The sequence below is a fragment of the Acanthochromis polyacanthus genome, chromosome 5 (genome assembly GCF_021347895.1).
Source record: "Acanthochromis polyacanthus isolate Apoly-LR-REF ecotype Palm Island chromosome 5, KAUST_Apoly_ChrSc, whole genome shotgun sequence".
Lineage (NCBI taxonomy): Eukaryota > Metazoa > Chordata > Actinopteri > Pomacentridae > Acanthochromis > Acanthochromis polyacanthus.
Genome location: NC_067117.1, coordinates 15,716,931 through 15,743,321, shown reverse-complemented (window position 1 = coordinate 15,743,321; position 26,391 = coordinate 15,716,931). Strand labels below are relative to the sequence as shown.

The following is a 26,391-nucleotide window of genomic DNA, read 5'->3' as shown; positions in this document are numbered from 1 at the left end:
TTAAATTTAATATGTGATATAGCATAAAAATGTACTGCTATGTTAGTATACACCATGTGTGTAGATGTGTCTTTGTTTCCTTCTGGAGTGCCAGAAATACACAGATTTGCTTGGATACTAAAGCATTTTATCATGGGAAATCAGTGTGTATCGTCGATGAAATGTTTTAGAGTTGACACATTCAACGCTCTTTTTCTCACATTTTGCTTTTTTATGAGTTCTAAGACATCTGCAGTTTAAATGGAGGAATGGATCTCTGAGATAAATCGCATCAGCAAAACACAAGCAGGGAGGAAAAAAGAAAGAAAAGAGCAGACATTTAACAGTTTCCTTGTACTTCTCTTCTCATTCCTGGACAGACAAGCAAAGCGCCCTTCCCCTGTATGTGGTGGGTGAGATGAACTCCTGTGGGAATACTGTAGACCCCACCTGACAGCTCTCCGCCTGAGCAACCGAAGGATTTTCACTGGAGCTTCCACAACTACGGAGCTGGATTAAAATAAAAAGCAGTTTAACAACGAAATTAGAAATATTTATGGTATTTGGTGAACTGTCTTTAGATAGGGTGAGACACGGTGAATCAGAGGAAAGTGACAAATAAAAGGATACAAAAAACCTGAACGCCAAGAAATGGAAAAACCTATTTGTCATTCTCCACCCCACTTCTGATTTTCTCCTGCTCCTGTCTGAGACTTTCCCAGTCCTTCAACAGTCCCACATTTTCATCCTCTGTCCCCGCAAAATCACAAATTTCCCTCCTCCATCTTCTCAGTTCAATAGTTACCTTCTACCCAGACTTCAGCCTGGCCGGCACAACCATTCCAGCTAAAGGGGAGGAGGACTTCCTCACGCTGGCCGCCTCACGGCTCAGCCGCAAGAAACGCGTCATCGGGGCTGGAGTTGGCGTGGCCATGGTCCTGGTCCTGCTGGTGGCGATTCCCCTATTGGTCCACACCACCAAGGGGGGAGGGTCGGGGGGAGGGAGCACGCATTACGAGATGCTCGGGAGCTGCAAGATGGTGTGTGACACTTTCACCCCCCCACAGGGAGAGCTGACAGCCGTCTCCCCTCAACCCCCAGACTTCCCCAACCGCAGGGGCAAACAGGGCTTCAGAGGGAGCCCCGGACTTCCTGGTCCTCCAGGTCCTAAGGGGCCCCCAGGAGAGCCCGGTAAGCCCGGCCCGCCTGGTCCACCGGGACCTGGACCCGGCGGTTATGGCTCTTCCTTCTACAGTCCTAAAATCGCCTTCTACGCCGGCCTCCGCAAACAACACGAAGGGAGTGAGATACTCAAGTTTGATGACGTGGTGACCAATGTAGGGAACTACTATGAGCCGAGTACTGGCAAGTTCACCTGCCCTCTGCCTGGCATCTACTACTTCACCTACCACGTCCTGATGAGAGGCGGCGACGGGACGAGCATGTGGGCCGACCTGAAGAAGAACGGGCAGGTGAGTGTGGTCAAGGTGTTCTGAAGTGTTCCTCTAAACTTTAACGAACGACAATTTGACACAAACTCTTATCTGCAAAATGAACTTAAAAACGTCAATGAAAATCCTTCATACAGTCATGTACAGAGTTTGATACAGTACAACCAATGCACGTAAGTACAACATAAACTAAGCTCTTCAAACTATGAAATAGCAAGATATGTCATTTGCATTCACCCTTGACTCCTATAACTGTTTTCTTCCCCTGTTGGCTCAGCAACATGATTTGCCTTCTTAAAACCATTTCAAAACAGTTGCAGACATAAAGCATAACTAAGATTTTGTTTTATTAAGGCACTAGCAACTAAGAGCTGATGAAAAGGTGACATTTTGGTGAAAACGCTGATTTCATTAACGTCAGAACCGGTGTAGTCAAATAGTTAAAATAACAACTGCAGAATTCCAAAGATATTACAGCGCTATTGAAGAGGAATGGATTGTTCTGTACAGGTGTTGACTGCCACGGTCAAAACACAATTTTAACAACAAAGCACTGAGAACATCCTAGTGAAGCTTTAGACAAAGAAGTCTAAAGCAAAGGTTCCACATGGTTAACCGAATCAAAATTCTGTTTTCTGAGAGAAAAATTAAAGTAGAATGACTCATGCTGAGAACTAGTAATGCTCAGTTAAAAAACACAATTTAATCTGAAAACATTCCAAAAGTCAGTGATTTACTTTGGAGGACAAAGAGGAAAAAACAGACAGGATGAAAGCAGGAACAGAGGTGGGTAAAGAACTGCTTTACATGGAAAGCAATTATTTGTATACAGCTTGCAAAGAGAGAGAGAGTGACAGCCAAGCGATCAACAGGATAACAATCCTCCACGTCTCAGTGGAACAAAGCCAAAATGCAACAGCTGGCTACTGTCCTCTGAGGAACTCTGACTTTAACACTAATAAATAAACAAGTACAAATGCCTGGAAAAAGCCTTGAATGCTTCCATCTGGAGAACCGTGACAAGCTTGAAGTACTAAGCCCTCACTCTGTTGAGGAGCTCTGATTCTGACGTGTGCTGCAGAACAGAAGAGTGATGTCCTGGGGATTACCAGAAAAGAAGGAAAAAACAGGGCTTGCGTTGTTACAAGGCTTTGATGGTACCACAGTTTCCTCTACACATAATTTACACGGTACATGAACTGACAGCAATATGTTTCTGCAGACCCTCGCCGTGCTGGGCTGCTGTTCGCTGATTTGCTTTAGTGAATCTACAGCTGAGAAGATTCTAAATAAGTGTGCTAGGAAGAAATTGGCAGAGCAACAGAGTTTAGTTTTCATTTGATAGTTGACATTGTATAGCAGGACAGATGCAGATACAACTAAGGTATCTGCATGTTAAGGGCCAATTCAACCTTTCTGTATCTGTGAGTGCAGATTAATTCAGCTATTGAAAACTGAGAGCACACGGTGGCATTGTTTCACATTTTAAATATGGGAAACACAAAAGGACATAGCAGATGATTTCAGATGACGCTGTTTCACCGTGTAAATGTGACTATACCCGAGTTGTCCTGAGTACAGTGGACATAACACAGGGTTTCTGGAGAAGCACAAACAAATATAAGGACCTCCCTATTCCTGCAGCAGCTACTACAATTACAACTTTAAATGCTCACCTCGCAAAGTCTCTTCTCATACCGAACATTCGTTTTAAGCAATTCAGTTTAATTAAAATTATTCAAATAGCACCAATTACAATTCAGATTGTCTCAAGATGCTTACAGAATCCATGTGCCTGAAGCCCAAGAGCAAGACCTGAAGCGACAGTGGCAAGAAAAATCTCCCTTTTAACAGGAAGAAATCTTGAGCAGAACCCGGCTCATATGGGTGGACCCATCTGTTGCTGGATGGCTGGGTTGAGATGGACAGTAGAGGTAGAGAGGGAGGGAGAAAGAGAAGGATGGGAGAATGGTTGGAGTTGGTGACACGGAAGCATACAACACACATTGGCAAACATGCATGATAAGAGTATCATAGATGATGAGAGGGTGTCCGCCTCCTGAACCCAAACTGGGAGTTGGTTCCACAGCATAGATGCCTGATAACTGAAGGCTCTACCTTCCACTCTGAGAACAAGTAAGCCTGCTGTCTGAGAGCGAAAAGTTCTGCTAGGATAATATGGTACTATCAAGTCTTTAAGATATGATGGAGATTGGTTGTTAAGAGCTGTGTATGTCAGGAGAAGGATTCTATTCTAGATTTAACGGGAAGCCATGACGAGAAGCCAGTATAGGAGAAATATGATCTCTCTTGTAACTCCCATCCGTACTCTCGCTGCAGTGTTTTAGATCAGCTGTAGGTTTTTCAGAGAGCTATTGGGACATCCTGCAATAGCCAAGCCTGGAAGTAACAAATGTATGGACTAGTTTTTCAGTATCACTCTGAGACAGGATGTTCCTCATTCTTTATAATATTTCTCAGGTAAAAGAAGGAAGTCCTTCAGACTCGTTTTGTGTGTGAGTTAAAGGACATGTCCTGTTCAAAAATAACTGCAGTCAAATAAGGTCCAACAAAACAAGTATAGAGACCAGTCCATTATCTGAAGCTTATGATGCACTCTGAATCCTGACTGAAACTCTTTGAACAAGCTATTTATTTGTAAATGTTCACGTAACTGATTTGCAACAGTTCTCTCCAGAATTTTTCAGAGAATGGGAGGTTTGGTAAAGGTCTATAGTTAGCTAAACATCTGGATCAAGAGTAGACTTTTTAAGTAAAAGTTTGATTGCAGCAACCCTAAAAGCCTGTGGTACGTAGCCTGTTACTGAAGAGAGACTGAGCAAATCTAATAATGAAGAATCAATTAAAGATAAATGCTCCTTGAACAGTCTAGTTGGGATAAAGTCTAAAAGACATGTTGATGGTTTAGATGAAGAATCTGTTCAAATTAGCTCAGAGAGATGTATAGGAGAGAAGTCTAAATATCCATCAGGCCTTACAGCCAATTCTAAAGCAAGTGTACTCGATGATACATCTGTGACAGTTGTAGGAAGGGTGAGACAACTTTTCTGTCTGATTGTAACATATTTATCTGCAAAGAAGTTCATGAAGTCATTGCTGCTCAGAGCTAAAGGAGTACAAGGCTCCACAGAGCTCTGACTCTGTCAGTCTGGCTACAGTGCTGAAGAGAAACCTTGGGTTGTTCTTGTTCTCCTCTATTAATGATAAATAATATGCTGTCCTGGCATCCTCTAAACTAGTAGAATACTACTTCCTGTCCAGCTTTTGTGATGCTTGCTTTAAAGTCTGCAGTTGGGAGTTGAACCAAGGAGCAGATCCTCTCTGAGACACAGCTTTCTTTTCAAAGATACAACTCATGCTAATGCTACTTTTGACAAATGAAGTGCAGCAGACCGGCGTAAAAGTCATCGCTTTTCCTTTTGCCTCTTATCATCTGCCTGAACTTCACAGTGAGGTTCGAGCTGCCTTCAGGTCAGCCAGTAGGAGTCACTAGTGCAGCAACAAGATTATGGTGCCATAATTGGGTCAAAAGTCATGCGCACATAACTCTCGCGCGTGGAACGCGTACCCCGCGCACCCCGCGCGAGCGGAAAAAAGTCTCCATGGGCGCAAAAAACACTCTGCGCGCGCGCGTAGCAATGTCTCCGCGCGCAAGGAGCCTTCTACGCGCACGTAGACATTGCTACGCGTGTGCAGACTGTCCTCCTGCGTGCGTGGAGCTCTGATCTACGCGCGTGGGGAGAAGACTTTTGACCCTTTGTGGGCGGACACTAGTGCTCGCCACAACCTCCCTATGATTGGCTGTCTGCGACAGCAAGAACTCGCCCCCCACGTGGGATGCCACTGTATACAAGAGAGGAAATGATGTCACCTGTCACAGTAGAGAGGGCTGCGGTTGGTACTATGTTTTACTCATCAACTGCAGGGTGCTTCGGGACTGTGCTCTATGCTGGCACCAACAAGCTCGACTTCCGATGTTGACGGCAGACTGCGTCGTGGAGAGACATAGAGGCAGAGATCGTAGCGTTCATGTGGTGTTCGGAGATGTGTGCGTCCAGAGAATAGTGAGATTGTTAGCATCGTGGTAAATGCTGCTACACGGACTGTGGTGTTAGTTCCTAACTCATGTCTTGTAGGCGCTTAGAGCGCAGTAACTGACTCTTGTATAAAGTGGCATCCCACGTGGGGGGTGAGTTCTTGCTGTCGCAGACAGCCAATCATAGGGAGGTTGTGGCGAGCACTGGTATCCGCCCACAAAGGGTCAAAAGTCTTCTCCTCACGCGCGTAGATCAGAGCTCCACGCACGCAAGAGGACAGTTTTGTGAGACACTGGGCGCATGGAGCTTGGTCTGCGCCCGTGGAGACTTTTTTCCGCTTGCGCGGGGTACGTGTTTCGCGCGTGCGAGAGAGTGTTACGTGCGCGTGAGAGAGAGTTACGTGCGCGTGACTTTTGACCCAATTATGGCACCATACAAGATACCATTCACGTGAATGCCACAGCGCTACCTATGATGTCAGCAAGACCAACATCATAATCCGTGCTATTAGGATTTAAACAGATGTTAATAGTATGAACTGAAGTGCAGTGGGATGGATGCTCTGATGGGATTGCTGGCTAAGGTTAATGTAGAGTGGATACAATCTAGCATCAACAGAATCAAACCAACAGAATCTCTCGGGTTGGACCGAAGCTCTTTCACTGAGCTGCCCATGTGTTCCCTGCTCCATTTGTTTGATGAGTAACTGGACATATCGAAAACTGTTGGTGGAAAGTTTATAGAGTCAAGAAAAAACATGCTAGTTTTTGGTGCAGATACAGATTTTAATTTAAATCACAGTAAGATTACTTTTTGTTTTAACATCTAGCATCTGCTGACTGTCTGTTGCAGTACATATTTTGTGCAGATCTGGACCCGGATGCAGATTACAAATTGGTGCTTCAACACTAATGATTTTCTCCATTATTGATTATTCTGCTGATTCTTTTCTTGATAAACATTTTATTCAGTGAAAGATTGATAAATTATGAGTCTAAGTCTTCCAACTGATTGCTTTGCCTGACCAACAGCCCAAACCAAAATATCTTAATTTTTTTGGTTATAAAATCTTGAAAGAAGCAGCAAATCTTTAGATTTGACGATGGAAACAACAATGTTTGGCATATTGGCTTGAACAATGACTTAAATGAATGATTACTTACCAAAATAAATCTGAAATGCATAATTCAACCAAGGCAACACAATCCACCAAATTAATATCAAAAACGTATAATTTGCTGTCTGGATCTGGAAGTAAGAGTACAGTATATACAGATGTGACAGATTTTTAAATTAAAAATCATGAGGTAATGGCGAAAAATCAATCAGCCTATCCTATGACAATATGTTGTTAAATCAGACTTGAAAAAAAGAGTCATGGTCTCATTTTATGACAGTTTTCTTTTACTGGAATCAGTAGTTTCAGCTCAGCTTTACTGACATTCATTAAGGAAGTATATTGACAGCTTTTTAAAACCCTGCTTTTTTTTACAGGCCTTTAAATATATACATCATTGTTTAGTAGCTTTTGCAAGCTTTCATTTGACCGATCAAGTCCATAAAGATATTTATTCCACAATTTATTGATTTGACAGGACGTGTATAAGGTGCAGGATAAAGAGGACAGACAGTTAAATGCCAGATATAATTAGGGGGACTTGGTTTGTTGCGTGCCTTCACAGACATTGTCATTCCTGTCTTCTCCTGCTGTTAAATCTTTCATAGCCTTTAGATGAGATCTTCTCCCCTTCACCTGTGCCCCTCCTTTATGCGCACGCACACACACACACACACACACACACACACACACACACACACACACACGCACCCAAACACACTTTACACTTTTCCCGTCCACACTGGCTATTGACTCCCCATTAATTATCTTTTCCATCAGCTAAATTATTTAACCCAATTCAACGCTGATCTTGCCCTCACAGTTTCATTGCACCTGCTGCTTTTTCACCAGATAGACAAGTGCAGGGAAGCAGTCAGGTCAATGAGAAAACTTTACAACAGAAATTGTCAATTGAGAAATTGGCAAAGGCCCTCACTAGCATATTAGTTCCTTACTATGTATTGCTCTAACAATCTTTGTGAGAAATTATGTTCTTGTACAGTGCATTTTTTTATCCACCTCTAAACAGTAGGTAATTTGTAGATGGGTTAACCCAGGGGGGATGCATTTTGCTCGTTTTGCTAATAACAGAGATGACACCCTCCGCTAAAATCAGTGTATATGATGAAATTTTCCTCCAATGAGCCAGAGATGGTGACTGAGAATGTCGAAAAAAGAAATACTTTGGCATTTTGGGAAATAACCCTGTTCACTTTCTTCTAGCGGTTTGGTAAGAGTTGAGTATGAGTATAAGCCACCGAGCAGACAGATGACAACTCATTTAAAATTTCGCTCTGGAGTGGTCAAAGTTTATGACGTTTTATGTCTCAGTTGCATATATACTGCTTGAAATAGAACAAGGGCAACTGTAATATGTGTCTTTTTTTTTTTAAATTATGTCATTTCTAAATTATTTGTGTCTTATTAAGCTGGAGAGATGTTTCCTAGCAACCAGTTTACGTTTTGCGGTCTTTACTAGCTAATTTCTCAGCAGGTTTTGATGTTGAAAACCCATTTAGTAAATTAATCTGATTAGTAGTTATTAGGAACATAGAAAGGACAAAATCGCTATGGTGACATGACTCGGATAAAAAAGATAATGGTTAATAAACTTTATGCCAATTGGCTGCTGGATCCAGCTTCATGTTCACTGTTAGGATAAACAGAATAAGCATATTTCCTAAAATTTCAAACTATTCCTTTAAAGTCTGCTGCGTCTGTCTCCGGCGTGTTTCTCAGCAGGGTAGATGTGCGTGCACATGCGTGTATACAACAATTGTCAGACTGATATGCACAGTGCTGATCAATGTCTTGTCAAAGGGAGCTGAGAATAAGACACATCCTGGGGAGAGATCACCGCAGAGACAGGCAGGGTGCAGACAAGTGGGCTGACAGAGGGAGGGAGAGAGATGGATGGATATTCACAGGAGAATGGACAGAGCTTCTCCAATGAGGAGAGGTGTTGAGGATTAAGGAGAGAGCGATTTAGTCAGACACTCATAAAAAACAAAACAAAAAAAATGAGACATGTCGGGTTCTTCTGTTGCCAGCTGATAATCCGAAACACCAGATAATTAAATGTGCAGCACATGTACAAGTTTACGTCACGTTTGCAGAAATTAAGCCCCCCGTGGAAGGAATCTTTTTCCATCGCCGAACCCCATAACTCATCAAAGATTGGTGTTGAGGTAGATGACCTTTTCAATGGATATATAATTCACCACCAATATGTACTTTGCCCTTTACAGTGATGAGCATGGAGTGGGAGTATGAATATTTATAACTGGTCCAATATAGGCGAACTTGAAATGGTCAGTTGGTCAGTATGTAGTGTTGGTAGCATCTCGGCATTGGACACCTCGTTATGGCGGTGGCATTACTTTAAGCTATAGAAAGATGAGACTGGTGGACAAACTGGGATTTATTCAGTTCAGCAAAATGGTTTGTCATGTGGCTCAGCCTTGAGAATGTGAGGTGTGAAGGTTGGAAGAGAAATTAATTAAAAGTTGACAATTATTCTTTGGTTTAAAGGCAAATTAAAGATGCAAAAGCTGTAAAAAAAAATAGTCTAGATTCTTGTCAAGGTTGCAGAATGTTGATTGTAATGAGTGTATTTGGTTAATGAACTCTTAAATATGCATTCATTTTGGCAAGCTGATAGACGAAGGTTTGGATTAAGATTTTTGTGACTCTCATCCATCAAGCAGCAAAGACAGCATTTTGCAAACTTCTGACTCCCATTGTAGTTACCATAAACATCTGTCAAGCATCATAATTTAATTCTATCTTGAACTACAACGCAAGATTTAAGCATTTATAAGGAATAACTAATGAGTCTATGAGCTAATTACATAAATAAATGTACCTTTTAGATTTGTGGTGATGACAAGTTCGGACTCAATCAGAAGAAGGAGCGGGTTGCCTGCAGTAGGTAGGTGTGATGTGGCTGCTGAGAGGAGGAAGCTGCTAATTACAGTACGTCAGACAAGGTGTCAATGTGAGCCTCATGCAGCACTTCATTAGACTGTTTTAAATTTATTTTATTTTGCCACATTTGAAGCTGCTTTTATTCCCAGCAGTTGTGCATGTCTTGATAGAATAATTCATAAACTAATTTTCTGTGTGTTGCATTGCTTCAGTGACACAATGGCAGAACGGTATAATGGGGAACATTTTGTGAAAAAGGATAAAAGTCAATCCTTTCACACAGTAGAGCAAATAGAACGAATCCTCTCATATACCCTGCAGCTTTGCTTGTTTTTTTTCTTCTCCTTCTTGTCTTTTCTCTGAGACCACACACATTTATGCGCATGTTCATGCACACAACCATTATTTGACGATGTGTTTCTGTTATAATGGCTGAGGCCATTATATTCTGAAGACTAAAAGGGCCCGTCTGGTTGTTACTGCGTTTTGCCGTGCCTTTGTTGTGCTTTCCTTTTGCCTCCCCATTATATCATTATTCCTCCTCATCAAGGAAACAGTATTTTGTCTCTTTCATCAACAGCAGTGTGCCCCAGTGTTTGATAGAGGTACAGTCACACCTAACATGAGGAATTGTAAATAATCAATGGGTTTTTAACATTTTTAGCAGAGTGGAAAAGGTATAGCAGAATTAGAGAGACATTAACTTCTGACCTGAGACAGTTTTTATATGATGAATGAGTGACTTTTACTTACTTCTGGTTGTGTATGACTGTTTTCTCAATGTGCTGCGTGTGTGTCTACATATAGTTTGTGTGTACTGGTGTATGCGTTCAAATCTTTGTTCCTACAAGACAGTAAACAATATGTTGTAAAGGAATGTAAGCTGCTCTGCTGAAACTGAAGCCCTGCAGGTAAGCCATCCAGAGAACCCATTTATATCCAATTAAGCCATCTCCTCTACCCTCAAAGGTTTCAGTCTAGAGCCAATTAGAGACTTTTTAATCAACATCTTGACACCTTGGGTCTTGAGTGTCATGGAAAAATATTAGCATTTAGTATGCCAATTAGTGTGTGAGTCTGCAGTGCAGAAGAAGGGTTACATGTCGACCTGCATAATAGAAACAGGATACCTCCGGCCGGTACGCACGGATGGAAGCAGCGAGAACACAGCAGCTTTTACAAAAAATGCCATTTCAATCGCCCTTCTCCACTCTCCCAGTTCACCCCCAGAGGTCCCTCAGGTAAGTTTAAGAGACCCTGTCTCAATCGCCCGCTCCGCTCTGAGAGGTCTGTACATCACAGTGAATGAATCCTGTCAGTTTTATTACCAGAGGATCAAGGCACCACTGTGAAACAAAACAAAACTGAAAAAATAACACACTACACAGACAGCCCACCTCCCCAACCTCATTTATACCCCTCTCCTCCTCTGAAACAGGCATGCTTGATCAGTTTGTTATCCAACAGGCTCCCTCTCCATCACTCAAGGCCTCTCCCAACTTTGGTTTCCTTTACTCGAATCCTGTGCCGAGACTGCTAAAGTGTATGCAGCTGCTCGCTCGTCTGAGTGACCTAATCCAAATTTCTGCTTTCACAACCACCTTTTCACTATGTATGCTTCTTTTCTCCTAGCCCCGTGCCCTCATTTCATCAATTTCCTTGAAGACAAAGCTCAGACATTTTATTAACACATACATAAAAGTGGTGAATATCTTATGGCTAAATAAAATTGAAATACAGTATGTCAGCCCTTAAATATGTCACACAAATCAGTGATACATGCACAAAAATGTAGATTTTATTGAGCATTCAGCACTGTCAGTGAATTATTTCTATGCTGTCAATTTCCTCTCCCCGTCTCTCTCTTCCTTCCACCTCTCCATGTCTCTCCTTCCCCATTTAATGCTGCCCCCCCCCCCAACGAAAAGTGTAGGCAGTGTAATCTTCTCTATTGTCCCCTGGGTCTCCCTTCTTCCCAACAGCAGCAGATCAAGTCAGAACAGCGTTGGGCCAACAGACAGAAATTCACTCCCTTGTCGCTATCAATCTCCGCCGCTGTTGACAATAATCCTGATTTGCCTTTCCCTCTTGTTTTCACTCCCAAAGCCCCAGTGCCTCCTGCCCACTTTAAGAAAACAAGGTTTCACTCTGATTGTTACTGACAGCTCAACCTGCAGACTCATCTGTGCTGGTTTCAGTGTTACAACACAATTCAGTCTGATCATCGTGGGCCTGGTTCAAAAAATTTGAATATGTTGTACAGTGATGGAATTCAGAGGAATTTTGAGATGGTTAAAATAGAGGAAAATAACAATAAAGCAATTGAAAACCACTCAGTTGCTATTTTTGGCCAGTCCTGCTGAGTATGAAATGGTTTACACAATATTGTGTGGGATAAGTAACATAATGATTGTAATTACAATCGTGTCACTTCACCCATCCAAACTCTACAGCAACACGAGAGTTGCTTCAGATGTGATACAGATTAAAATAAAAAAGAGCAGTCTGAAAAGCTAAGGGTGGAAATTAATTAATACACCAATAAAGCAATGGTGCAGGATACTTTAACAGATAGTTAGCAAAATTACATACAAATTTAAACTAATGGTACACTACCTAAACTTCCTGGGTGTGGAAGAATGAGGAATATTTCCGCGCTGAAAAAAAGACGTTTTACTGCCAATACTTGCATGGTACATGAAAACAGGGTAGAACCGCTGTGAGTCTGTTTTTTGGAGTTATTATGGGATGCATGGATCATTGTACACTGACAGTCAATAGAAACTTTGAGACCATATTTTTCAACATAATTTTTATTTTGAAGCCCGAAACTGGATTTTCTTCATATGAATCATTTGTTTAGCATATTGGCATGCAGAAACAAAAATCTAAAGTTTCAAGAATGATTTCAAAATAAAGAATTTCACAAAAGAAAACAGCACCTGCCAAACACAAAGTCACTACAGTCAGTACCGAGTATGGCCTCCATTTGCTTCGATGCAGGCAGCAATCCGTCGGCGCATGCTTTGGACCAGGCTTCTGATTGTGGGTTGGGAACAGCCCATACGCCTGGCTACATCACTGTAGCTCAAACCGGCCTCCACCATACCCAGTGCATGATGCTGTTCACTGGATTAACAATGGTGGCCTTTTTTGGGCCTTTATATAGGCCTTCAAAACCCATTCTCAAATTGTGCAGATCCTCACTGAGTATTGCTTGGTGTGTATTCGGTTGACTTTTGCAAAGTGACCAACCTATGTGCAATGAATCATGACAAAATGACAACTGATCATTATCTCAACTACCAGGGCACTAGATCATCAGTAAATCCACAATGAATAATTACAACCCCCCTACAAGTAGAATTCTGTGTACATTTCTACCTCAAAGTTTCTATTGACTGTCAGTATACATATATATGGCCAAATAGAAAAGAATACATGGTACATGGAGAAAGATGTGTCTTGGTATGTCGGCATTTTATTAGCCAAGTCACTTAACTAGCACATTGAAAAACTTCAATATTTGAACCAATGTGAACCAGTAACTAAAATAGCAAAGTATAACGCACATGACTGAAAGACAAATTGGAATAAAAACACAACAAAATAACTAAAAAACAAAAGATATAACACATTAAGAGATGTAGTCAGTGTGATAAGCTTCTTAAACTAAAGGCCACACAGAGGAGGTGGGTTTTTAGCAGCGATTTATAAGTTTCTAAACTCTTAACAGTTCTCTCATGGAAAAGTCAACTACTCCAGAGATAAAGAGCAGCCAGTGTCATGTCTGCTTTTGTATGTAGATCTCAGAACATCCTAAAGAATCTGGTTGGTCGACCTAAATGCTCCAACAGCAGTATTGAAATGCTATAGAAGGTGGAGCCAACCGACTGAAAAATCAACAACAAAATCTCAAAATCAATCCTGAAATGGACAGGAAACACATGGATTTAATCCCATACTGGTGTTATGTGATCAAGCTTTCTTTGCAGCTGCATTTAGAAGCAGCTGCAGACTCTGAGGAGATGGCTGGTCCTATTTTCACATACAAAGAATAACCGTAGTCTAACCACATGACATTAAAGTCATGAATAACTTTGTGTCTTGGGCACAGATATAGATCTTCACTTTGGCCACAAGTCTTAAGTGAAATTGCTGTTGCAGGAACTGGCAAACTTGATTACGTGACTAGCATCTCTCTGGACAGGATTTTTAAAGAATACTATATCGCCAGGGGGCCCGGCCCGGCCCGTGGAATACATCGACAATATCAAAAAATATTCAAAAAGTTATGACCTACATTACTACTGCATTCGTTTGATCAAACTGCAGCTCCCACATTGTCTGCTGGAGGCGCTCCGTATTATTCGGAGCGGACAGCGTGACGCAGCGCCGTGACTTGGCACTTACGCCAGGTGGCAGCAATACGGAAGCCGGGTCTGTAGGTGGTAGTTTTGTCTATTGGACTTTTACCTGCTTTTCTGCTGGCCCTGACAGGCTCATCAGCAAGACGCCTTTGTCAACAAAGAAAAAAGTGGACATCGAGTGTAGGATTTTCCGAGACAGATGGACCACTACCTGTTCGTTCACTGAGGTGAATGTCACAGAGGAGTTTCTTGAGTCGGTGCCGATGTTAGACACCGTAACAGTCGAGGACATTTTCTTCACTGTCGTCGGTCGCTGGACAGGGTCGGAATGGAGTGGTCCTGCGCTGTCAGCCTGGCTACAGATGGTGCACCATCAGTGATCGGGAAAAAGGCGGGTGTTGTGGCAAAGTTTAAAGACAAAGTCAAAGCCGCAAATGGAGGGAGTTGTTTTTGGACATTCCACTGTATTTTGCATCAGGAAGCGTTGTGCTGTAAGTCGTTAAAAATGGATCACGTAGTGGAGGTGGTTGTCCGAACTGTTAATTTCGTCCGAGCCAGAGGTCCGAACTGTCGTCAGTTTGACTGCCTTCTCAGTGACAGTAACATCAGCCATGGCCTGCCGTACCACACTGAAGTAAGGTGGCTAAGCTGAGGTGCTGTGCTAAAGCGCTTCTTCGATCTTCGTGGGACATCGAACAGTTCACGGAGAAAAAAGGTAAACCTGTTGTGGATTTACAAAGCCCACAATGGCTGCGGGACCTTGCATTTATAGTTGATGTTACAGAGCACTTGAATAATCTGAACAAAATGTTACAAGGGCGCAAAAAAAAGGATCACCCAGTGTTATGACAGCATACGTGCATTCAAGTTGAAGCTCGCATTGTGAGCGACGCAGCTTGCAAGCGGTGACGCATGTGTGCGCAGCCAGCGTCAATGCTGACATGAGTCAGTACAAAGACAAGCTTACGGGATTGCTGTGGGAGTTTGAGAAACAATTTCAGGTCTTTAGCGAACTCGAGACAGAATTGGCAGTTTTTCTCTCACCATTCACAGTGGAAGCTTCTGATGTGCCCTCTGACATGCAACTTGAAATAATCGATTTGCAGTGTGATGTAGAACTGAAGGACGGATTTGCCTCTGTGGGCTTGGAAACATTTGATCAGCATCTCCTTCCAGGCTACCCTAAATTAACGGCACTAGCTGCAAAAATGTTGTGCACGTTTGGGACGACCCATCTTTGTGAGCAAGTTTTCTCAGTAATGAACATTAATAAAACAAAACTGCGCACAAAGCTCACACAGAAGCACTGAACTGACATGCTGAAGTTGGCTACTGCTGCTCAGGACATGATGCCTGATACTGATGCACTTGTGCAGGCTAAAAGATGTCAAGTTTCAGGAGCAAATACGAAGCAAGAATAAATCCTGTAAAATGCTGCTTTAAACATTGTTGCCCTAGGAAAAAAAAAAAACAGTTGCTAAATGAAAACTTGCTGTAGTAAATACTGTGAAATTCAGTGTTGGTCATCAGATTCACTACAAGTGTTTGGTTGAGTGGAATATTATTTTTAATGGATGCATCCATGTTATGTATGTAGTTTTTTAATGTATATTTTACATATACATTTCATACATAAACAAGGCAGGTGAAAACTTTACTTTCTTAACTGTCTGTATAAAATAGCTACTACTTAAGATTTAAAGGTGTGCAGAGTTAATTTAGGTGTTCACAATTACTTTCCAGATGTGGAAAATGGACTTCAAAAAATTTCTGTATCTTCATAAGTTTGATTTTTTTTAAATTCCAGGACTATGTTTTTAAGTTACACATACCTGTGACTAAATATGTTGTGCCATTGTACAATCACTGTGATTAGTTGTAATGAACAATGCACACAAATAAATGTTAAACTGAGTCATAGTGTTGTTGAAATTACACTTACTTTAATCTCTGGTTGTTTCTAATATAATTTTTAAAAGGACAGTTCATTACATATAAAGATTTTTCTAATATACTTGTTCTCCTTGGCACTAAAACATCAGAAAAACTTAGACTTATTGTTGTTACTTCTTGGTAATTATGCTATAAGTTTACTGATCCGGCCCCTTTGAGATCAAATTAGGCCGTATGCGGAACCTGGACCAAAATGAGTTTCACACCCCTGCTCTACAGGATGAGGTCGTACAGCTGATCGATGATTAGACGCAGGGCCGTTCCTGACTCATTTGGCACCCTAGGCGAGACCTTCTCAACGCCCCCCGCCCAAAAAAAGATATTAAAAAAAAATACGTATAAACTAACTTTAAACATTTTTCACTTTATTGAACATAAATTACACACTTAAAAAAACACACACACATTAAATAGCTTAAATAAATATTGAAATAAATTGCTTCTTTGTATTTTTTGTCCATTAGTTAACTGTCTGGTGAAATAATCTTGCTGACACCTTCTACACTCGCTATTTTTGGGAAAAGTGAAATTGTTTTCTCATTGGAATGGTCCCCTTTGAATATACTCTGTTCAAAGTTTGTCAGATAAAACAGATGGCCAGTCTGCCGGGTCTATTGCTGGATCTGATATATCCTGAAGCTGTCCTGAAGTGAATGGGACAGGTTGTCTTACCTCTTTGAAGCCAGGCAGCACTGGGGTGGGGATAGAGGAAGGTGTACCTATTTGATTAACAGGCTGGTCTGATGTAGAGGGGACTGTGGGTATGTTTTCACTGCTTCCAGGTTGGGTTTCAGAGAGCCCTCCATCACTGGGTACCAAGGTGGATGTGGAGGCTGCTGTTGATCCAGTAATGGCTGTTGTTGAGGTGGATGTGGAGGCTGCTGTTGATCCAGTAGTGGCAGGAGTGGAAGATAAATATTTCAGAAGTGAATCTAAAAAGAGACAGTAAGGTAATTGATTAACTGGGTGTTTACATGGGAAGGTAAATACATGGTAACACCTGACATAATAACATCCCTGACCTAATGTCAATATAAACATCTCAAAATTGTAACATGTAAATAATTACTGTATGTGGAACAACAGCTTCAGTACACCTGTTCTAATTAAATGTGACACCCTGGTAATGACGTGTCTGATAAAGACGATGTAATCCCCTCCTGTTGTACGGCCGTCTGGGACGCATGGAGTCATGTTTTCATTCATATAAATATGTAAATATTCATAAACTTGTGTTTAAGTTGATCATTTATTTTAATGGCTTAAAATAAACTGAAGCCAGTTAGTGAAGTTCAATGACGGTAGCATCGCCTACACACAGGCAACGGTACGAGACTGTCAGTGCGTCAGAGCACAAACTTTAAAAGAAACGATTTCTATCAACAATGTCATCACCACGTGCATTTCGTACATCACTGTCTTTGATACTTTCTTCAACACAGAAGTAACTTTATCATATTGAAAGTGAGCTAACAAAGCAGCACTAACAGTACTGTCACTACGAGGGCTAACGTTAGCCCATTAGCATTACGAGCTAGTCGATACGCGGTTGTTTGTTCATGCAGTTTCTAACAAAATATTTCATGACACCATACCTCGACTTCTTTCTTGCCTGCTTCTCCTCATCTTCTTTACGTTTTTTTCTGAAATGAGCTCCAGAGGGCTTTTGCCTCTTCATTTTGGAAGTTCGGTGTATCCATCACTGTCAACACGGATCTACTGGTGCCTATTTTCTTCTTCTTAATGTAAAAAAAAAAAAAAAAAAAAACCTGCGGTGCCTCCCCCCGGCTGGCTTGCGCCCCTAGCATTGACTATTCTGCCTATTGGGCCGCACGGTCCTGATTAGACGGATTTTGAAGAAGAATATTTGAACTTTCTGCCAAGACAATGACCCCAAAGATGTGTCAACATGTTCTGGAGCCTTTCCAGGAATGTTTTGTATTGACTGTCTCAGTCTTCAGATTTGAATACTTTTGAAAATCTTTGGCTGGTTTTAAAGGAAGTTGTGGCAGCACAGAAACTTAAGAATATCATAGAGGAGAAGGAGATGTGTCAGAAGTCTGTGAGACATATTGAGAACATCTATTGTGGGCCATAAATCTCCAAATATTGACTTTGGAATTGAAGAATTTTGCTTGTGCACCATTTAGGGGGAAAAAAACACTCAAATATGCATTATTAAACATTCTTTGACAGCGAGCCAAGATTTTAGTTGCTATGTTAGAGCCTGACATAGCTCCAGTGAATGGTACATTATTTTATTTTGCACTATTAGATCTGACAATCTACTTGCAACTGCAGCCGTCAGATGCACATAGTTGAATATAAATATAATGCAGCATCAAATTCAAAGACTCAAGAATGTACTTTAAAATTGTACATGTTCAGTTTTACAGTACTGAAACATATAGATTTTACATGCATGCTTCAGTATCAGTTCATTTGATATCAAATATGAACAATTAGTTTAATCTTAAACGCTATATTAGTTTCAAGTTAGCAGATTTTGTTCTCTATTTTTGTTTCACCGACTCAGGTGACATTTTAGTCATGATTTACTCATATTCCATTGTGTCAATAAAACTGATGATGACTGTGATAACATTTTAAATGTCACACTCTTGTAAATATGTGCATAAAATGTATAAAAAGGAGAACTGGTTCTCTAGATTTACTGTATATATAGGAGGAGACTGTAGTTATGAATTAATCATAAACATAGCGCAATAAATGTCAGCATCTCTCTCCACTGTCTGAGCAGAGGCTAAGTAAACTTGCGTGCCTCATAAGGAAGTCAACCATAAAAAAGCCATAAATAAAACTGTGTCCTTTTGGCTGGCAAATATAATTAGCTGATGTTCATGTTTAAAAGGCCATTTTGGTGAGGTGGTGTGAATATCACTGCAGCCACCTTTGCTGTGACCCTTAAATGTGGTTGATTCAGGTAAAGAGGACATTGTTTAAAGATATTTTTGGAGAGACTTAGAATATTTTTGTCCATGCACACATAGAGTAAAATGAACTACACTTAGACACTGATTAGCCAAAACATTATAAACACTCCCATCTGATATGCTGTTAGTCCTTAACATCAATCCAGAAGATGTAGAATTTAAAGAGCTTTGAACGTCACACCATTCTCGATCACTATCATGGCATTATGTAGAATGGTCTGACTGCACCTTACTATTATTCTGCTTTAGTGGAAAAAAGCTTGGGTTTGTGTTTCTTTAAACCAACTGCAGTTGTTTTGGACAGGGCTAAGAACAGGATGCTCTGATGTTCAATCAAAATACTGATGGTGAAATTGTTTTTTTTTTTTTGGAACAGAGTGGCGAGCTCTGATATTAAAATTCATTAAAAAAAAAAAAAAAAAAACTAGCAGGGCTTCCTGACTGCACCAGCCATATTTTCAGCAATACTTGAAATTTTCAGCATGATAGGTTGCTGCATGGAGGTTGTTGCTATTTCCTATTGGAAAGAGGATTTTAAAAAATCATGACTGGTAAAGCCATGTGAAATGGACGGCCAATGGGAGGCTTATACCCACAGTCTACATCCGGTGAGTCAGACTACCTTGGATCAGATTTGGTCTGGCAAATCCTTCAAAAATTGAGTGTTCCTTCCTTGGATAGACCATAAAAGATGCTCACCATTGCTAATTGTTAGCACTTCACAGACTTTGTTGTTTGAGAGATGTTTCAACTCAGCCTTCTGGTCATAACAAGTCAAAGTTGTCAAAGTTTCTTAAGTCTTTACAAACTGCTCATTTCGCCCTCATCCAACACGTTGAAAGGAAACCGACGGTTCCCGTACCAGCTAATATATCCCCGACCTTGACATGCTCTGCTGTTACGAGACAATCAGCGTTGTTCACTTGATCATAATGTTTTTTGCTCATTGGTGTACTGTACTCATAGCTAGTTACAGCAGCCTGTCAGCCTCTAACTCAGCTGACAGTACTGTCAGGGGAATCTTGCCGCTCAACCATGTAGACAGATGTTGGATGTACAAGATGTCAGAATCTCTTTGCTGTTATATTTTTCCTGAAACCTATTAGGTCTCCTCAGGGGAGCTGTTCAGTCCCTTCAGAGTAAAGCAGTGGAACCCTATAAAGTAACAAAATGTCTTTTACGTTGCATGTGTTTTTATCTCAGGTGTTCACTTGAGATTCATAAAAACAAAGAGCTGCTCTTATCTAGACGTATGGAGAGAGTAGGCTGGTGTGTGAGTGTAGCATCATATCCTGACCTCCTGCTAGTATTTCATGGGCCCATTTGACCACTCTAGCCTATCCTGTGCCTCCATTTATTGTGATTGTATGGAGTTATTGAGGAGTTGGACCTATTAGGCGGGGAGCTGCCACGGCTGTCTGACTACCAATTACTGTAGCCTGTAGCCATGTATAGCCTGCCCTGATGCATCTGGAGGTAAGGGAAGGGTGAGGGGTGTTGTAAAGGGGGTGGGGGGTGGTAGAGGAGGCATGGTGGATGGGAGGAGGCGGGGTGTTGGGGGTCGGGTGAGGGGGTTCTCAGGAGACCTGCCACAGCAGCACGTCGTTAATCAATCCGATTTAGACCGGACAGGGACACACTTAGTCGTTGCTCCCGCCAACACTGCCATGGCGGGGGAGAGAAAATGCGTGCGTGACCTGCATCTTATTCCGGTGTGCGGACACAAAAAGATGGATAGATGGGTCCAGAATGAAGAGATAGCAATGGTGTGGCGAATGGGAGAGGGATGATCGAAGGGGCGTGAGGTGTGGAGGGAGAGACAACAATTAATGGAGTGATGTGAGTTGAATTAAAACAAAGGAAACGTATCGATTCATTTCTGTCGTAAGGAGGGGAATAAAAATGTTCACCTTCTCGACACGAAAGAAATGCTTGTACAGAGAAATGTATTTAGCTAAATTGATGAAATGGTCCAAAAAAATCATTGTTGGATAGAGGAAGAGGAGAAATGGACAGTTTAGTCTTTTCTGATTTGTCTTTGTGATAACAGGGGATCAAGGAAGCCTGATGAGTGGTGGAGATGATGAACCATATCCTTAGTCAGACCCAGACCCAGAGGAGGAGACAAGGATGTAGTTAGGGTACCGTATTTGCATTCATTAATATGTATGCACATGTGTACTTTATTTCCCACTGTTAAATGGATTGTCTGCTTGAATACGCAGTGATAGTGCAATTTATTATAAGGAGATTTGCTTACTGAGTGCGAAAACAAATCAGATTTTACTGAGAGTGGATGGAATAACAGAAACATTTAGCAACATAATGAATGAAGATGCACAGAAAAGCTGTTTTACAACACTGAAATGTGTTCGGCTGAATCCCGGGATGCTGGAGGTAGGGGACATCATGTCTAGTAATTGCACTGTGTTCTGCATGGGGGTTCAATTGATTCTGCAGAGTTTATTTAGCAACATATATACGATCATTGTCCTACTGGAATATGGGGGCATCACTGGATCGCTGTTAAGCGGTAGCATATTAGTGTTAACCGCTATGCAAACATGTGCAGTGATCGTCAGATATAATTACTTGCTCCTTAATGGCTGGTCATGCCATTACACGGCCAGCATCATGTGGATGATTTTCTCTTCTCCAAACATAAAACTGTCCCCATGAAGATAAAAAGGGTGAGGAACGTTTTATCATCTCATATTATTTTTAAAAACTGTGCATGACTCCTAGACCTGTGATCTTTACACATAAGCTGCTGTGGTGTTTGCTTTGAATACCGGCAGTTACTGGGTGGCAGAATTAATGCCTGTTTAAAAAAGATCATTACGTCTTATTGTGTCACAGCTGTGTTGATAACAGGCTACAGTGGCGTGATGCTCAACTGTCTCTGTCCTTGCCTGTGTATTTTATTCACATTTACTGCGAAACACACCTTCACATCTTGAAGAACTTTGTAGTCTGTTCATGTTTCCTCTTGTTAGTGTTTCAATGCCAATTTCAATTCAGTTGCTTCACATTTAAATTTACTGCTGTTCTTCTTCATGCAATGCATTTGAGTGACTTTCAGCTCTTTTTTTTTTGTTTTTTTTCTCCCACAGCTGTACTACTTTGGTTCACTTTCAGCACTTCAATCAGTTCTGTTTTCGGGCACAGCAGGCAGCTGTTTTTAACAAACCCCAGTGAACCAACTCCACTTACAGGGAAGGACACAGTTAGTGATTAATTAGTAAACTTAAGCCCTTTTCAGACATGCAATATGTAACCTCACTGCCCTCATCAATCTGTTAGAGTTACAGCATTTGCCATCGTTACTCAGGTCCCTTTTACGTCAGTGTGACTCAGGGCTTCATTTAAACACCAACAAGGAGAGAGCCTCAGTAAATATCTGTCTTTAATATGAGTTTAGACGGTGAATCAAGGTTTGAGAGGCTGCTAATGAACAAATACTAAACCTAAACTAATATTAAGCTTATCAAACTTTCTAGATAACAATGGATGACTCAAAAGATGGCACATGTGTTTGTAGAGCCAACCTAGTGGGACTGAAGCTGTGATTTTTATGGAAAAGCAACCAGGATGTGCATTCAGACATGAAGCCGATATATTCACATGCTGTCAGATTAATGGTAAGAAGTGAAATGGGCGATAATGGACCAAAGACGAAACTTAAAGAGGACTTGCATTAATCAGATGGACAGAAGTATGACTTTAAAGAAAATAAGTGCTCTATAACTGCTGGATGTTTAAAAGTGCAACTATAAGCCAGGTTCACTGTTAGATTTAAAGGTGACAAAAAGCCCGTGTGGCATTCACTGCTTGTTTTGAACCCTTCTCTTGTGATTGGTACGACTTTCTCCCTTACGCCTTGTAACACTCCTCCAAGCTGACGAGAAGCTAATGACGTTGATGAACACTGGTTGTAGATGAGCAGTAACAAGCACCCGCCAGTCTGCATCAGAACCTGTTTGTGTGAAGGTTAATTGTGTTTTCTGTAACTGCCTGACAGATGAACTGATGTGTTCCCTCATGCCATCCCTTGCAATTCCCATCAGATTCTCCTTCTGCAACAGGTGGATCAGCTGTGAGAGCAAGAAGCCTCTGGAAAAATTGATAGTGCCTAAGAAAGGTTGTGCTCTCAGATGGAGGTCTGAGGCCAAAGATCACTGCACATCTCATTTATCTACCCAGTGGACAGGAAGGCATCAGCACTGATGACATTAAACCAAGATCACAGAGAGAAACAGGAAATGGCAGTAGTCACAATCAGAAAAAGTGAGCCAGCTGTTCGTGGTTGGGACACCGTGTTAAGACGACAAAGACAAACCAAATATAATGATCAGCTTATTAAGGAAACTAAACAAACTCGTTTTTAATGCGATTATCGTTGCAGCCTTCTCTCTGTGAAGTGTTGCATTAGACAACACTGGCTTCTTTCACGTGGAACACAAATCTATATTTCTGTCGTGCTCATTGGTAATTAACATTTAGATGGCGGTGCGGAGCAAGCCTCCTCTGCAGGTGATGATTAGTATTAGAGAAGAACAGTAATTTTGGGAGCAGACAGGACTGTGGAAGCATGTAGGTGAGACCAGTGAATTGATTTCTCATGATGAAATATCGAAAACTAACCAGTGAATATCATTAATCTTCACTATAAATGAACACTCGCATAAATGTATGATCACATACATGAATGCTATTTGAACAACTGTAATAAAATATTTTTAACCTGTATTTTTTATTAGATTTTTAACATGAAAGTTCCAAAACAACTGAAAGGACGCACAATATACAGATAATACTTTTAAAGCACAAATTGTGGGTATAAGTGGTTATTAGGACATTTATTATGTGTAGCGGGGAATGAATATTGCTTTTGTAATATATTATAATATGTAGTAGATTTTAGATTTTAAATGAATTCCTCCTCTGTCCAAAATGCTCCTCTTTCTTGCGCTTTAGAAAAATATGCTGAGGCTCTAACGCAGTTTCTCAAAAATCTGCTAAACCTCAAATAATTACTGGATTGTATCAGTGACGTGTTACAGTTTTCTACAGCTCCTGTCACATCTGTATTTCTCTGCCTCTGTTAAAATGCCCACGAAAATGTATAATAAAAAATCTGCAACATATTTAGAACAACTTAGACCACAACAACTGAGCTCTCATGACCCCCATTATCCTATTTTCTTCTCAACTTAAATGTTTACTTCCATTTTGGGAGCCTGTCATCACCTTTCTTGTCTTTGTCTCAGGTGAGGGCAAGTGCAATCGCTCAAGATGCAGATCAGAATTACGACTACGCCTCCAACAGTGTCATCCTGCACCTGGACGTCGGGGACGAAGTGTGCGTACAGCTAGACGGGGGCAAAGTTCACGGGGGAAACACCAACAAATACAGCACCTTCTCTGGCTTCCTCATCTACCCCGACTGACAGGATCCTCTCATTCTCTCACTCCCTCTCTGTAATCAAGCAAAAAGTCTCCCCTCCTTTCTCCATCTAACACACCGTCCCTCCATAGTGTCATTTGTCATTTTGCTGCTGTCTAGTACATGATGTCATGACCACAGTTAATAGAGTTGGAAGAGAATTTGTGTAAAAAAGAATATAGTATTATATATATTATCAGATAACATTTACTTCTGATACACACATCTGTGTGATCATCATTCTGTGCCATCTGTCAGCACGGCTAAAACACATCATTCACACCCTCGTTCACACGCACACATTCATCTGTACACACATTAATGCAGGTGTCGACACATTAATTAAACTCCAATTGTTACTCTGAGACACGGTTTCAGCCGCCGGCCTGAAATCCACTGAAATGATATCTGTCAGTCGCAGTGTGAGTATTTGGCTGCAGCCGCTCGCCTTGACTGAGAAATGGATTTTCAATATGGCCCTAGACACCAAACAAGAAAAGTCATGAATATATTGATCACAGCTGATAAAACAGCCAGCTTCATGATCGTAATCCAACATCTTGTATGTCTGTGTCTTCATGCCTGTGTGCGAGTGCATATGTGTGGGTCTGCCCTTGGTTTGTTGACGTGTGAAAAGCATCCCATCCCTGCTGCAGTCTGACTCCTGCAGCAGGGAGGAAAGGTGTCAAGTTGTTGGTAACAGTCCTTTAACACACACAGTATATCAATACTGAGGTTTAGCTATGAGAGTTTTCCTGATCTCCTGACGGAGCCTCATCATATCCTGCTAACAAGCCGAGGCCCCTCTACAGCCTCACCTCTCCAGACTGAAATAGTTTGACACTTTAGGAAATATGCTCATTTGCTTTCTTGCTGAGAGTTTGATGAGAAGATTATGGCCTGCAGTGTGTTACGTAGCCAGTTTATAGGGGAAAAGAAGTAAAACATGTTGGAAATCACAAGTGTTTACAGTTGCTCTACGTGTCCACACTGCTAGATGGTGCTAAAAGCTGGTTGTCGTAGAAAGCTTAAACACTTCTTCCTCTCGTGGAAAGCTTTCATCGGGCTGCACTCCCTCCCGAGTTTGCAGGAAAAGTGATAGAAATAGTTGTGTACTGAATTAAAAACAGAGAGTGGCTCAAACCATCTTTCCTTACCTCCGCGCTGCAGACAAAGGTTAAATGTTGGTTTGTAAGAAAGTTCCTTCCCAAAATGTGAAACTATTTCTTTAATTTTACCGTGAATGTACACATGTGAAGATGTTTTTGAAATGCAGGTGATTGTTGTCGATGTTTTACTGCCATATGCCATACCTATAGGTTCTCTGTGCCTTATAATATCAATTTATTTTTCTTTTTTATGCATGAGATAATTTCCCTTGTTGAATCTGAGCTACATGAAGAAGCTGATTCGTGTAATACACACAGCGATCTGACAGGGATTTCCTATTTCCAACGCGGGCAGCGGTCCTTCAACACGTTAATACGTACTCGCTTGATGAAATGCAGATGCTAACTGCAGACAGTGACTGTGAATCTTTGTATGTAGCTGGATGTAACTCACTCCAGGTGGAACAAAAGAAGCATGACGCTGTGTAATTTAAATTCTGCATTCAAAAAATATATAAATATGTTCATGTAAGCAAATTATTGCATTTAACAACAGTTTTTTTTCATATTATGCTTAGACGGGTCCAATATAAAAAATTCTTTGTAGGTTTAGTGCCACACAAGAGGAAAGCTTCATATTGGTCTAATAATACATTTAAAACATGTGGCAGAAACTTTATCGTCCCACCACGCTGGGTAGCATGACTGTACCCAGATGATATTTGGATGTGAATTATTCTGATCAACTCTTCATTCTTGTGCTGTAATTGAAAAACCATTATGACGCTGTATATTGTACACAGACATTTTCCCCCCCAAAGTGGCTTTACATAACCTCTGTGCCATGCTGCATCTTACTGTGTGTGTTTCCTGGCGCTGTTACCTTTGTTTGCAAGCAGTATGGATTCATCGCTGTCGCTGTACTTTGCGAGCTGAGTTGTGTGTATTTGTTATGTATGAAATCTGCATAGATTTTTCTCTGCCCTTGAAGACCATGAAATATAATAAAAAGAAAATTCTGGATTA

General features: G+C 41.2%; 1 protein-coding gene across 1 annotated transcript; it reads left to right on the top strand.

Moving 5' to 3' along the window:
* Nucleotides 1-626: 626 nt before the first annotated feature.
* On the top strand, nt 627-26,391 carry c1ql4b (complement component 1, q subcomponent-like 4b). Its single transcript, XM_022203906.2, has 2 exons — nt 627-1,451; nt 24,081-26,391. The coding sequence occupies exons 1-2, from the start codon at nt 912-914 to the stop codon at nt 24,258-24,260; spliced, it is 720 nt and encodes a 239-aa protein (XP_022059598.1). The 5' UTR covers nt 627-911; the 3' UTR covers nt 24,261-26,391.

Excerpts from the sequence above, each read along its gene's own strand:
- c1ql4b (XM_022203906.2), top strand. The coding sequence starts at position 912 with ATGGTCCTGGTCCTGCTGGTGGCGATTCCCCTATTGGTCCACACCACC. Across the intron at positions 1,452-24,080 it reads ACCTGAAGAAGAACGGGCAG|GTGAGGGCAAGTGCAATCGC; the intron begins GTGAGTGTGGTC and ends TCTTTGTCTCAG.